Below are 15,778 nucleotides of genomic sequence, written 5' to 3'. Positions count from 1 at the left end.
CACAAAAAGATAATGCTTTGCACCAGGACTTTATGATACCATGACAGCAATGCCATCACTAGGCTATAGAAATGTTTCAGTTCCATTGTAATCTTGTGGAACCATTATCAGATATGCAGTCCATCATTGATCAAAATGTTATTATGTGGCATATGACTGTATGCCCAATGGTATCAGAACTATGTTTTTTATGAAACAGACTCTTACATTTTTTAAGCAAGTTTTTAGGAAAGATCCTCCTTTCAGGAAAAATTCTAAGGGAAAAAACGAGAAAGATTTAGCAAAATAAAGAGCATTCAATAAACTTTCTATGTGGCAAAATTAGTTTACATGATTTACTGAAGTCTATCTTGATTATTTTTGCTGCATTAATTATTGCATTTCCAACCTAGGATGATTTCACCAAAACCATGATCTGTTTTTAAGGGTAATTACTCATTCTTATTTTGAAAGTGGCCTAAAATCTAGGTTTCAATGTTTTAAGAAGCAGAAAGAGGAAACAAAGTCCAATGTCGCTCTGAACACCTAGGATAAAATTTCTAAGAGAACTCAATTTCTTTTCCTGAAACCTGCTCCTGGCTCATCTCAATAAATCATTCCACTACTTACCTAGTTGCTCAAGCCGTAAATTTTGGAGTCACTTTTGACTCTGCTTTTTCTTTCCTATTCCACTTTCAATCCATCGGCAAATCATACTGGCTTTACTTTCAAAAGATACCTCAAATCTGACCATTTCTCACCATTTCCCACTGATAACCACTCATTGATCCAAACCACCATTTGGTCTCTTGCATGGCATTTTTCAATAGTCTCCTAAGTGATCTTTTTGTTTCCACATTTGCCAACTTTAACTTGATTCTTTGCATAGCAACCGTGATCAAACTTTTTCAAAACCATGCCATCTGTTTCTAAAACTTTAAAATGGTTTCCCATTCACATGTTTAATAAAACTGAAAGTCCTTCCCATGGTCTGCAGGGTCTTACAGGATCTAGCCTTATACCCTTGTGATTTTTCCTTCTACTCTTTTTCACTCACCTCCTGGCACACTGGGCTTGACTCAAACACAGCAGACATTCACTTCCCTTGGCTTTGACACTACTACCTCCTCAGTCAGAAACATTCTTCCTCCTAGGTGGTCACATGACTAATTTCTCCACTGCATCTGAACCTTTGCCTGACTTTCCAAGGTAAAATAGTACACATTCCTTCCTCCACCATCATTCTCTAGTCCCTTGCCCTACTTTATTTTTCTTCTTAACATTTATGTCTTTCCCACTAGAATGTCAGCTCCACAAGGACAGGGACTTTTGTCTCTTGTTCACTGCTGAATCCACAGAGCCTAGAACGGCATGTAGTAGATGCTCAATAAATATTTATTGGATGAATAAATAAAAGCTAGGGTATTTATAATAGCACTTGGGCTTTTTTAAAGCACAAATTTTATAACAGATAGTTTTTAAATTAATGCTTAAAGTAGATATATTTTTATATTTCCTATTCTAGTTAATATTTACCAGTTTAACAATTTATATATGCATTTGCATCTGAGAACCCTCTGATGAAATTGCTTTTATTCCATTTGATAGATGAGGATAATTGAGCCTCAGATGCATTAAATGACTTACTCAAAAGATTGCAGAGGTATTTAGTATTGGAGCTAGGATATAAACCCAGGTTTCTGATTATAATCAGATGTCCTTTGACACTTGTGGTATGAAAACAAAGCATAATTTCAGTCATTTTACCCAATATAAATAAATTTTCATTGAAAATCACCTTGAAGTTATTTATATATTTATATATAAAATATGTTTATTTTTTTGGTCTGTATGTTTCTTTGTAAATACAATTTCTAATTATCTTACTTTACCCTGCAATTAAAAAATGATAAACAGCAATCAATTTAGCAGGAAATTCTAATGAACAAAAGAATTCAGTAGATATTTATTAATCACTTTCTATGTGCTGCGTATGTACAGAGATGATGGTGTATAAAAAAAAGTGAGGTAGACAGAAAGGTAAACGGGCAAGTTCATTATATTGTAGTAAGAATAAGTGCCATGTTTAGGTAAGGACAGTGAGCTTTGGGATGTACCTAACCCAGAGAAAAGAAGAAATCCCAGGACGATGTCTCACCTAAGAACTGAAGACCATGTGAGACTTAGCCCAGTAAGGTAGCAAAGGGAGGTGGAGACAGGGAGCAGCCCAAGCAAAGAGAAAATGTATAGAGATCTGAGGCAGCAGTTTCATGTATTTCACGTATTTCAATAATAGATAATACTGAACTAACTACAAACTGAGAGTTCAGTTTCTCTTCAAAGTTTGTCTTTGGATCAAGTCACTGTACTAGTGTTACTTCTATTTCTTATCAAGGTATGTGGCTATAGTTGTTAAATAATAATAATAATAATAGTAACAACCATTTATTGAATGTTTACCAAATGCCAAGCGCATTTAATCATCACTTCAACCTATGAGATGGCTACTGTTATTATACCTGCTTTACAGAAGAGTAAACTGAGGCTTATAGAAGTTAAATCACTTTCTTTAGTTTATATAGCTATGAAGTGTCAGAACTGAAATATAAACTAGATCTAACTCCAAAGTGTTAAGTAATAAATACTACATTAAAATATTAAAGACATCCTTTACTTTGAATACCTAAAAGTTTTTTATCATAGTAATTTCTCATGACCATAAGCATCAGAACAAGCACACATTTACACACCAATTGGGTTCAGTCCTTTAAAAAAATTTTTTAAAAATGTTGCAGAGAGTAGTGATTACTTATATGAGTATTTTCTATCCTATTTCCACCATAAATATAAACTTTTTTAACGTTTTTCAACGTTAACATCACCGTTATCTAAGTATTGACTTTTACTAATATCATTTGAGGGCCCATTATAGTGGCTGGTCTTGTTTTAAGAGCTTTGCTTTCAGGATGTTATTAACCCTTACTCCCCTGAGAAAGAGATATTGTCCATGTTTTACAGGATGAGGAATCCCAAACTCAAAGAAGTGATTTTCTCAAAGTCACACAAATGCTAAGAGATAAAGCCAAAATTTAAAAACAGATCTGATTCCAAGACCAATGTTCATTCCATGTTGCCTCAAGATAAAAGCCATACTAAAATAAAAAGTTAAAGGCAAAGTTGCATTAAAACACAATATATAGTAATTTCTAACTAACAGAGAGGCCATCTTGACTTATAAAGCACTTAATTTTCTCCCTCGCATTTAAATATACACAGAAATTTGGACTAAGCTAGTGAAATAGTTAATGCACAAATGAGAAGGATTTTCAATCAGAATATTAATTAAATCTTTAAATAGCTTTTTGTGCCTGATTTCATTTATCTTTTCCTGTTCTTCTGCATAGTTAATGCACAAATAAGACAAATTTTCTTTTGAGATATCAATTACACTTGCATATACTATTTTGTATATCATTCACTGTTCTATAAAATTTTAAATAGTTATATGATTCTATTTAATGAGCATACCATAATTTAATTAACCAATTTCTTATTGGACATGATTTCAATTTTTTAATATTATAATCTATAAAGTGATAAATATCTTTATAGATAAATCTTTGCATTCATCCAACACTTTAGTTTTTTCAATTAATTTCTTTTTAAAGCAATAGACTTCACCTAAACAAGTGGATTTAGTAGTGGCAATCTCAGGCTGTGATAAGCATGTGGAAAAATATTTTACTGTAGGTGATCCTTTTAGCTATTCTAATTGGCCTTTCAAGTTTGCTGCCTACTTTTCCAATTTAGAGGTTAGTTCTGAATAACCCTCTAAAAGTTTGAGAACTAACACAGTTCCTAGGAAACCTTATTTGTGATATAAGTGAAGCTATCATATAAGGGAAAGGATGAACTGAAATTTTGTCATGGAATCTTAAAACCGGAAAATATTTAAGAGATTACTTTCCTCTCCATCTTCTCAGCAGACAGTAGCCAAGAATGATAAATAGTCTTCATCTCCATTACCATCTCTGATTGATTGGTAGTGGCAGAAGGAGTGGAGTGTTAAGAAAGTCAAGGTCAATGGGAAGAGTATTGTAATCAGTTAGCTGCATCGTCAATGAGAGGGAGAAGTAACAGCCTATTGGTCACAAGTTTACCATCCCTCTAGTAAGTGTGTGAATGAACAAATGGATATAATATTAATAATATAAAATTGGTTTGAATTACCAAAATCTCTACTCCAGGGCACTTTGAACTAAAGTTTTTATACCATTTTATTAAGACTTTAAAATATATTTATTTATTGAATTGGTAATGTATTCAAATAATTAAAATTCAAAAGTCAGGAAAAGGTATGCAGTGAAAGTGTCCTGTCTTGCACCCCATTTCCCTGTCTCCCATATTCCCTCTTCACCAATGTTAATTTAAAAGATAGTTTAAAACTTAGGCTCTAACTCATATCTTTGTAGGAATTAAATTAACTATAACTTATTTGAAAAGGCTAAATCATTATAATTTCAAGAGCAGATTGAGCCTACAAATGACATCGAATTTAAACAACTTGACTCATCAAAAACAAAGAAACAAACAAAAAAAAGCATTATTTCTTTTCATGAGCTAGATGAAGTTCATATTTTCACTAACTAGATGAGGTTATATTGTCAATCTCTTTTAATCTCTATTACTTTATTTCATTCAAAGGAAATGGGAGAGGAGGGAGAACAAGTCTGTGTGTGTGAAAGCACTTTATAACTAAAAGCCCTATACAGATATTATTAAAATTATGTTTAGATATTGTATTTAATGTTACTATAGTGATAGCATAGCTTTCACAATTGAACTCGTACTTAAAGAATTTAATAAAGTGATAACAACCATGGTTTTATTTTCAATTTCAATAAAATCTCATTTAGTTCCTTTTCATTTTACAATTTGAGAATACTCTTTCTTTATAATAAATTCTGTAAAAGTATCAAAATTAAGCAATTTTTTAATTTCAAACTTTAAGTTCTTCAAAATCCATCATGCTATAATAAACATAGACTTGCTATTTTTCTGGAAATGATCCAAACTTTTTGTTATTATTACTATTTTGTGACAGCATGCAAGACGACAGCATAGAAGCTTCTACTTCCATTTCTCAGCTTCTAAGAGAGAGCTATTTAGCAGAAACTAGACATCGGGGAAACAATGAAAGGAGTCGAGCAGAGCCTTCTTCCAACCCTTTCCATTTTGGTAGTTCTTCTGGAGCTGCTGAAGGAGGAGGAGGCCAAGATGAACTTCCAGATCTTTCAGCCTTTCTGAGCCAAGAAGAATTAGATGAAAGTGTCAACCTGGCAAGATTGGCCATCAATCATGATCCTTTGGAGAAAGCAGATGAAGCTCAAGCTAAAAAACGTCTTTCTTCTGATCAGATGAAACATTCACCTAAATCAAGTTTTGACCCTAACTTCTGCCAGGATAACTCCCGAAGTCCTACAAGCTTTAAAGAGAGTCCCCAGGAAGCCAAAAAGCCACAGTATAGTTCTGAAGCCCAGTCCAAAAAAGTATTTTTAAATAAGGCTGCCGATTTCATTGAAGAGCTGTCCTCCCTTTTCAAAGCCCATAGCTCCAAAAGGATTAGACCTCGTGCCTGCAAAAACCACAAGAGTAAACTAGAATCTCAAAACAAAGTTACGCAGGAAAATAGCTCCAGTTTCTCAGCTCTATCAGAAAGAAGAGAAAGATCTTCTGTCCCCATCCCTATCCCTGCAGATACTAGGGATAATGAAGTGAATCATGCCCTTGAACAGCAGGAAGCTAAGCGGCGTGAATCTGAGCAGGCTGCCAATGAGGCAGCTGGTGAAGATACCACCCCAGGGTCTTCACCTTCATCTTTGTACTATGAAGAACCTCTGGGACAGCCTCCTCGGTTCACTCAAAAATTACGGAGCAGAGAAGTTCCAGAAGGAACCAGAGTACAGTTGGATTGCATAGTGGTAGGAATTCCACCACCTCAAGTAAGGTAAAGATGTGCCATTAATAAAGTTTGGTAATTGCTTTCCATCTACCATAATTCTCCTAAGTTTATCTTTTAAGTAAGTGATTTCAAAAATTGAAAAAAGGTTACAGTCTCAAACAGCACTGGGTCTATGGCCATGCTACCCTGAGGAAGCTGGATCCTGTCTGATCTTGAAAGCTAAGCCTGGGTAGTACTTGGATGGGAGACCACCTAGGAAGATCAGGTGCTATGGTGTAAAACATTTTAAAAGTAAAAGATTGTAAGCTGACAAGGTCCTTGCAATCTGTGAGGTCAACTAAGGGTTGCCTCACCTATAAACAAACAAACAAACAAACAAAAATAGCACTGGGACAATGGACTAGTGATTACCAGAGGGTAAGGAAGAGTGGGGAGGGGAGAAGTTGATGGGGTGGGGAAAAAAGAAAAAAAAATTAAAGCATTTTCTCAATTAAAAAAATAAATTAAGATGTGGTTCCATAGCGTAGCAGTTAGCACATCTGCTTTACATGCAGAAGATCCTGGGTTCACGCCCCAGAAGGTCCTGGGTTCATGCCGCAGCGGAGCCACAGTCCATGGTCTACGGCCATGCCACCCTGAAAACACCTAATGTCTGATCTTGGAAGCTAAGCAGGGTTGGGCCATCGTTAGTACTTGGATAGACCAGGTGTTGTAGGCATAAATAATAATAATAAATAAACAAAATAAATAAATTTTAAAAAGTTAAATCACTTCTTCAATTAAAAAATTAAATAAATAAAAATAAAGCAGCAATGCCCAATAAAATATATATTAGCCATATATGCAATCTAAAATTTTCTAGTAGCCATATTTTTAAAAAGTAAAAAGAACTGAGTGGAATTAATTTTTTAAATATGTGTTATTTAACTAATATTTTAAAAACATTATCATTTTAACATGTAATTAATATAAACAGTATTAATATAATATCTTATGATCTTTTTGTCGTACTGGGGCTTCAAAATCCGGTGTGAATTTTACACTTCCATCTCTATTTGGCTGCTAAATTTTCCTAGGAAATACTTAATCTGCATTTAGATTTCATAAAATTTATAGTTGAAAAAGTAGATTGTTTTCCAAACATGCTTAAAATTTTTGTAATAACTGAATTGAATATCGGTTTTTTAATTTAAATTAATTAGAATTAAAATAATTTAAAATTCAGTTCCTAAGTTGCACTAGCGACATTTCAAGTGCCCAATACATATTAGACATCACATGTCTACAGGCTGAAGCTTAAAAAAAGATATTTATGATCTCTAGTCAATGAATACCTATGATATTTTTTTCAATTTTAAAGAAAGCCAAATAATAGAATAAAAGGTGATGATAGAATAAAGTTATAATAAGGTCATGGCTAAGGTCAACTTAGAGATTCGTTTTACAGGTATTTTATTTACTATAAACTTTTGATGTCAGCTTCGTGAATACTGTTCTAACACCTAAGCCTTTCTCTAATTTGATGGATGAGTATAGAGAATATTTATTTTTTATGTGCCTACCAATCAGCTTTTCTGTGAAGCAAATGAAGCATAAGTTTCAGGGCTCCTCATTTCATAAGTTATATCTAATTTTGTGTTCTAATTTTATTTTTTTGTGTGGTCCTTCAACATTTAAGAGCTTTAGACCCCATAAAACGTGGGTCCAGCTATAGCCCCAGGGTGACATTTGCTACTTCTAATACCATAATGTAATAAATATGTGAAGAACGTACTTTCCGTGTATTACTTTTTAGAGCAGTGCTGGTATTTAGAGTCTCGTAAGGGTTAATTTACCTCCCTAATCACCTAATTACTACTAGAATATGACTTCATTACTATTTAACACTTATTTTAGGTATGGTAGCAGGGCCTCATCTTTTTCTTACAGAATATTGATACTTAGTATAGTAATAGTATTAGTATTAATATTTTCATTAATATATACATATTGATTCAAGGGATTCTAGTCCAAAGACATATTCATATATTGAATTTTGCTTTTCAAAGGCAATATAAGGCAATATGAAGTATTATTTCTACAATAGCATAAACTTACTATCTGGTTACCTAAATGACCTCCTTGAGGACAGGAGTTCTGTTGTTTTTTTACCTTTGTATTTTGAGCACCAAACACAGCTTCTGATTTATAGTATTTATCGAGTAATGCTGAGTAAATTAACGCACCAAGAAACAGGAAAACAAGAAACTCAACTTAGATTTAAATCGGGATTTAAGACAGTTGACTTAAGATATGGCAAAGGGTTATAACTGAATAACACAGGGCAGTGTCTACTCTTCTACTCTGAGCATGCCTAATGACACTCCCTGGGACTCTGGTCAGTAATACTGGCAAGATGTCATTATAGGACCATGATAGATATCACTCAGTGGCATTTGGTGAATCTAAGTAAGCTGGTGAGCACTCAAGTTATAGTACACACACAAAGCTGACTTAGATTAGTCTTATGTAACCCACTAATTTTCAGACACAAACTGGACTAACAAAATAAATTAGCAGGTCATCATTCAGCTTTGATTCTCCCCATTTCTTGACCACAACAATCTCAGATATAAAAAAAACAATTTTCTCCTATGAGAAAAATCAGCCAGGAAGAATGATAAGATCCCATTCCCTCCAAAACAAAGTAATATGGTGATCCCTAAAAAACTACTTATTTAACCAACTATAAATTTACACATTTAAAAGTGAAAAAAAAATGTATACAACTTCCATGAAGCAACACTAATTTTACCTGGGAAAAATTTCTTTACTGATTTGGTACCAGGAAATTAGTAAGAATTTACTAAATGTTTTCCGAATGAATTCATACTTAATTTCATGACTGCAATCATATTAAGAAAAAATTTAGAAATGTCCAAATAGCCTACTAGCTGTCATTATTTTTCAAAGCATATAATTTACATAACTCTAATCAAAAAGCAAATATTTACTTAGCTTTTACTATGTGCTCAGCACTGTGATCAATGTAGTGACAGAGACAATATAAATATTTACCCTGCCCTCAAGGAGCTTGCCATCCAGTTAAAGAAATTATCCTAATTTTTATAATACCAACCATAAGAATTATCTGGCTTCAGAGAATAGATGAAGGACTAGAAAGGTCAAAGAAGTCTTCAGAGACATAAGGGGTTTTAGCTGAGCTTCGAAGAGTAAGAATGATAGAGGTAGAAACTTAATCACTCATTCATTCATTTATTCATTCAACAAATACCTGCTGAGTTACTAAAGTGACTCAACAGGAGTACAAACCAACTGTTAGTTATTGGAGGTCAGAGACCTTGTTTTAAACCAAGTCTAAAACTATTCTGGGAAGGTAGCTCATAATCTAATAGAACCATCAGACAGACATATAATTAAAACATTGCAATATTGTTTAATAAGGGCTAGAATTGAAGTATGTATAGGGTGCAATGGCAACTCAAAGGAAGATGTGATTCTTTTGCCTAGAGTACAGAATAAAATAAGAGTTAACACAAAAGATGCCTCTTTAGTTTGAGTAGACTGAGGATGCAAGAAGCAAGTGCAAAGGCACAGAGATAAGTGTTTTCAGGAAACTGCAAGCACTTGGCTATGTGAAGAACATAGGATAACAGGTAAGGAAAGATGAGGGAAAAGATTGAAGAAGTAGGCAGAGGGATGGGTTGTTTTAGACCAGGTCAACTCAATATGTTCATACAAAGGTACATATGCTGGAATGTAATAATATTTTTATGTGACAGGGAGGAGGCTGATCTAACTGGGAGGAAGTATGGAGCCAAATGACTTTGAAAAGCTTGGTTTCAAAACTCCTAAGACATCTCTTTAGAACACAGGAGCAGATTTTAATCCAGAGAATTTCTTTAAAAACTCAGAATAGACTTGGTTTCAAAACCACTGGAAACCATTTAAGGTTGTGTATAAGGAAGTAACAATATGAAAGGGAGTATTTAAGTAGACTTAATCTGGAAGAATGAGTTAGGCTGGAAATGAATAGAGCTGTGAGTCACCTAGGAAGCTCTGGAAATTATCCCAGCCATTGAATGCTCTGATTGAACTGGGGTAGGGGCAGTGGGAAAGCAGAGAAAAGATGAGTGAGCAATATTTAGGAGAAAGAAAATCAAGCTGAACTTGGTGACTAACTAGCTAGGAAAGATGAGTAAAATAATTACTCCACAAGTTTGAACCTGGGCACCTGAGAGAACGATGGGGTCACTGGCAAAGACTGAGAAAATGGAAGAGGTGGCTGATTTATGGAGGAGGTTGATGACTTGAGTGTGAGGGGATAAAGGGAACATATCCAACAGGCTGTCAGAAATGCAGGACTGAAGGTCAAATGAGAAGGCAGTGGAACTGGGGACAGTCCAAGGAATGACCTGGACGCTGAAAAAAGTTTGACACAATATCTCTGTAATTACAAAAGGACTAAAAATACAGGTAATACTTGGAATTAACTTCTAGTAGTGCCAGACTGGAGTAGTGTTTTTCCACCTTTTTTTTTTAGCAGTAACGCCTCTGCCCATGTTTCTCCTCACAGTAAATCTGTTAAGTATTACTGAATACATGCTTCACACACACACACACACACACACACACATGCACTCTTCTTAAAGATAAAATTTTCTTAAAGATAAAATTAGTGCTTTTAGGATAGAAGAGGTTTGGGTGGGGAGAGCCTGCAACCCTATCTACCTCCTCACCATGGAAACTCCTAAGACATCTCTTTAGAACTCAGGAGCAGATTTTAATCCAGAGGATTTCTTTAAAAACTCGTTAAAATAACTCATTAAAATAACAATGAGACATTTGGGGTTGCCAAGTGGGAATACCACAATCAATACAAGAAGAATCCTTTTTGTTATTTTTGCAAGAAACTATAACAAGTCTTCCTGGTAGCTGAGGTCTAACTTTCTATCTACTGCCCCTGTGTATCATCAGTATTTTACCTATGTTCTTGTAACCCTAGTTGATCAATTTGAAAAATCACTTTTGTTTATCTTTGTTGATTTCCAAGTTAATTGGGTGGAAATTGTTTTGTTTTGTAGGGGTGGGCTCCTATAACATTAACGTTTTTGAAAGCTCGTTGATCTTGAATGTAATTTCATTGGAGGAGTTGAATTAGAAAATGAAATACATTCCTGTGTTACTCACAGATGAAAGTATCTGCAAGAATTCACAGCAAATGGCCATGATCCCTTTTTGTACCCCGATTCCAAATTCTTTTCCTAGGAATGTACAGCTGGGTCATACTAAGTTTGTTTACTTATGAAAACCTTCTGAAGCAGCACAAATTTACCTTTTATAAATATCGATGCCTGCTTTGGCTGTTAAATTTTGCTATTGCCACTTCTAGACCTATGTCTTCAAGTATCGTGCTGAGGAAATAAATTAGTTATAAAAATATATATATATGTTAAATTACGTAGGGAAATTCTTTAAAATATTATAAGTAACTATATATGATTATAATGTAAAATTATGTAAATATTTAAAAATATTACATTATATAGGAGCTTTTTCTTCTTCTTTTTGGGATCTAGATACATTCATTTATTGATTTATCCAGTAAATATAAAGTGCCAATTATGTGCCATGTACTATCATAGGCACTAAGATTAAAGCAGCAAACAAGAAAAATTCCTTGCCTTCATGGAGCTTAAACTCTAGTAAAGAACACAGACAATAAGTAAAATTTCTACAAATAATTCTATAATTATAATTATAATAAATATTATAAACAAGGATGCATAGAGCAAAGGGATCAAACCTCGTGAGATTAGGAAAGGTTTTCCTGGAAAGTGACATAAAAATGACTAAGAATTAGCCCAGAAAAATGAAGTGTGGGGAAATTGTTGCAGAGTGAGGGAATAGCAAATTTGAAGCCCTTAAAGCAACAAGACAACTGTTGACTTAAAGGAATTGAAGAAAATGATATCACCAGAACTTAAAGAGTGAGGAGGAAATGGTTTGAGATGAGTCCAAAGAGGGAGTCAGAGCCTACCTAGATTTTGAGAGACTCTGAGAACAAGCTACTAAAAGTAGGTCCCTGGATTAATAATGTCAGTATTACCTGGGACCTTGAAATGTAAATTCATGGGTTTCGCCTTGGACCTACTGATTCAGGATCTCTAGGGGTGAAGCCTATACATCTATATTTTACCAACCTGTTGTTTGTGTGCAGAGTATTTTTGCAATTTTTCACAGACCTCCTAATCTAGAGGGACACCCCTCTGCTTGGTTTCTTGAGCCAGATATTGCAATCTCCTGTCAACATTTTAGCACCTGCTCCTCAGTCCTTACTCGAACAGAACACCCCTCACAGAGTATTTCTGTTGGAATCAACCTACAGTAGTAGGTGGTTCTTTGAGGTGGGATTTGTTTTGAAACGAAAAACCAGGCTAATTTATGTCCTTAAGCAATATTGGTATAGAAATTTTTAGAGGTAAAATGAAAAAATCCTGGATTTACATCAAAATAATCCAAGGTGGGGAGAAGTGGAGAATATAAAAGAAACGCATTTGCCATTTATTAATAATTTGTTGAAGCTAAGTGGTGTGTGCATGGGGTTCGTTACACCAATCTCTCTACTTTGTGTCTGTTTGAAAATTTCCATAATAAAATTTTTTTAATTAATAAAAATGGTAGTAAGTTTTACATTTTAGAATTTTCATGTATGTGAAATCGTAATGTATACATTCTTCTGCTACTTGAATTTTTTCCCTAAAAAAGTACATATTCATGTCATTGCATATAGCTCTAATTCACTAGTTTTCATTACTATACAGTAGTTAACTGTAAAGCTAGAGGACTGCATTATTGATATACACTTGGGTTGTTTCCAGTTTCTTTCCTAATATAAACAATGTTATAAACATTTTAATATATTCTCCTGGTGCATGAGTCTAGACATGAAATTGCTAACAGAGGATGTTCAACCTCAACTTTATAATAATAACAAATTATATTTCAAAGGAATTGTTTCAATTTACATTCCCACCAACATTATATAAGAGTTCTGGTTGTTCTAAATCATTGCCAATATAAATATTATAAGATTTTTAAAATTTTGCCAGTCTGATGGGTATGAAGTATTGTTATAATTTTAATTTTCTTTCTGTAGTTACTAACAAGTTGAGAATTTTAAAAAGTATATTTTTGGGCCATTCAGTGTTCATTTTCTATGAAGGGTCTGTTTATATCTTTCACTCATTTTTCTGTCAGTTTTTTCTTTTTTTCTTAGTGATTTGTAAGACTTAAAAAAATGATTAGGATTCTAATCATATAACACGTGTTGTGAAAAATATCCTCTCAATTTAATTTATCTACTTATAGTCTCTATGGTATCTTTTGATAATTAGCTATTCTTAATTTTAGTGTTAATTAATTTCTCTTTTATAATTTTGGCTTTTATAGTTCATGTCTAGCCTAAAAAGATTTTTTTAATCTCAGTGTGGTAAAGATATTTTTGTATATTGTCTTCTAAAGTTTTATAATTTTGCCTTTCACATTTAAGCTTTTCATCCATTTAAAGTTGATTTTCATGTGTGGTGTAGTGTAGGGAACCTTTTTTAGGTTGGATAACCAGTTGTTCTAGTTTATTAAAAAGTACATCCTTTCCCCACTGATCTGTAACGCCAACTTCATCCTAAATCAAAATTCCACAAATGTGTAAGTCTAGTTCTAGGCTCTCTGTTCTTTTCCTTGGCTTATTTATCACATTACAATAGATTTTCACAGTTTTTGATTTCCACTTTTTCATTTCAAGCATTTTGGGCTATTCTTCACATTTCACTCTGCAATGTAAATTTTAGAATCATCTTGTCAAATTCCAAAAAACTTTAAAAAATCCTTTCAGATTTTCAGAATTGCATTGAACTGGTAGATTGATTTAGGGAGAATTTGACATCTTTAAAATATTGAGGCCTTATAGTCAAATGTATTTCTCCATCTATTTAACTGTTCTTTAATGTCTTTCCATAAAGATTTCTAATTTTTTTCTTTACATCTTATAAATCTTTAATTAGATTTATTCATAGGCACCTCATTTTTATGTTATTTTAAACAGCTTTTTGAAAAATTACATTCTATATTGGTTATGTATAGAAATGCAATTAACTTTGTATATTGCTTTTCTAACAAACAACTTTGATACATTTATGAGGATTTATCTATAAATTTTTGGTGGGGGGATTCTTCCTTTCTAATCCTGTCTATTATATTTCATTTTCTTGCTTTGCTGAGCTGGCTAAGCCCTCTGGTTGAATAGAAATGGGGATACTGGATACTATGGTCTTGTTTATGATCTTAAAGGGAATGACTTCCATTAATTGCCATCATGTAGGATTTCGTTGTAAGTACCTTCTGTTTAGGAAGGTTAAGATTTTTTTTAAAAAATCAGGAATGAACATTAAATTTTGTCAAACATATTTTCTGCATCTATGATTATTACATGATTTTTCTGCTTTTACTCTATTAATGTGGTACAAAGAATATTCATTTTATAATATTAAGCAAAGCTTGAATTCTTGAGATAAACAAAGCCAAAACCATGAGTTTCCAAATTTAAAAAATGAAATAATTTATTTTGAAAGATTAATGTAGCAAACAGAAAGAATAAAGGGAGAAATATATTTAAAATATATAATACTGGAAAGATTCAAGTAGATTGCATCAACAACAAAACTAGAACATTTAGTACGTTCATTTGCTCATTCATTCATTCAACAATAATTTATTCAGCACTCACTATGCATCAGGAACTATTCCAGGCACTTGGGATTCATCAGTAAATAAAGCAAAATTTCCTGCCATATTTTGTTCTAGATAAGAAATAGACAATAAACAGTAAATGTTGAAGAAGTAAATTATGTAATAATTTAGTTACAAGTACTATGAGAAAAATAAAAAGTAAGAATTCTAGAAGGAAAAAATAAGTTTCTAGTCAGCCCTGCCCAAAGTATTCATTCCTTTAAATAATTATTTTAGGAATTATTCTCGTGTTCACATTTATTCATCTTTTTGTTGTGTCTAAAATTGGCTATGTAGTAAGGAGTAGTCTTGGTGATTTTATTATAGCCAACAGCTAATGTTTTTCTTAAGTTATCAAGAAGCTACCTCCTGGAAGAACTAACTTTTAATATAATTTAAAACATAAACAAATCTTTCCTACTTGTACTCCACACTCCCATGAGTGGAATATAACCAATTAGACATGAAAATTTATTTGTTAATTGAGTAACAGTCAAACACCAAACAGTGTCACAAAATCCAATATATCTTTGATTCTGTTAGAAAATGTCTACTATTATCTTATTGTCTGATATGCTCCAGTAGCTCTTTGTATATAGTCACTCTGATGCATGGAAAAAGCTGAAGATGTCAGTATTTACATATACTTACCTTTTAGCTCTTTCAGGCCTTACTCTTTGCTTAAGAGATCAGGCATTGTTAGACAAAGATGGTTATAGCCAATCAAGAAAAGATCTTTTCTAGACCCCAGCCTTCTTGAAAAATGAAAACGAAACAGACTTGAGGCTATTATAATCCTGATTTGAATTCATTCATTTAATATTTATGCAGCTATGATGTGTCATATCTGACTAAGAGCCAGATAAACAAGTAGTAAACAAAACAAACATGATAATCTTTGCCCTGTGGTGTTTATCGTCCAGTGAGGGAAAGAGAGAGTAAACAAATAAACCTACAAATAAATATATAGTTAGAAGTGATGAGTAGGTTCTGTAAAGGAAATGAACATGGTATTAAGAGAGGGAACAATAAGAGGTAGGACAAGGACGC

General features: G+C 33.2%; 1 protein-coding gene across 2 annotated transcripts in view; it reads left to right on the top strand.

Annotated features, from left to right (window-relative positions):
• MYPN (myopalladin) overlaps positions 1-15,778 on the top strand; it is a 91,390-nt gene that overhangs the window by 24,511 nt on the left and 51,101 nt on the right. For both annotated transcript variants that reach the window (XM_016127347.2, XM_016127345.2), the window contains exon 2: positions 5,084-5,986. In XM_016127347.2, the coding sequence (XP_015982833.2) occupies positions 5,085-5,986 (902 nt within the window). In that variant the 5' untranslated portion in view covers position 5,084. The remainder of the gene's footprint in view (positions 1-5,083; positions 5,987-15,778) is intronic.

The sequence above is a fragment of the Rousettus aegyptiacus genome, unplaced genomic scaffold (assembly GCF_014176215.1).
Source record: "Rousettus aegyptiacus isolate mRouAeg1 unplaced genomic scaffold, mRouAeg1.p scaffold_m13_p_6, whole genome shotgun sequence".
NCBI lineage: Eukaryota > Metazoa > Chordata > Mammalia > Chiroptera > Pteropodidae > Rousettus > Rousettus aegyptiacus.
Note: the sequence above shows the minus strand (reverse complement) of the source record. Positions and strands in the feature narration are given on the sequence as shown.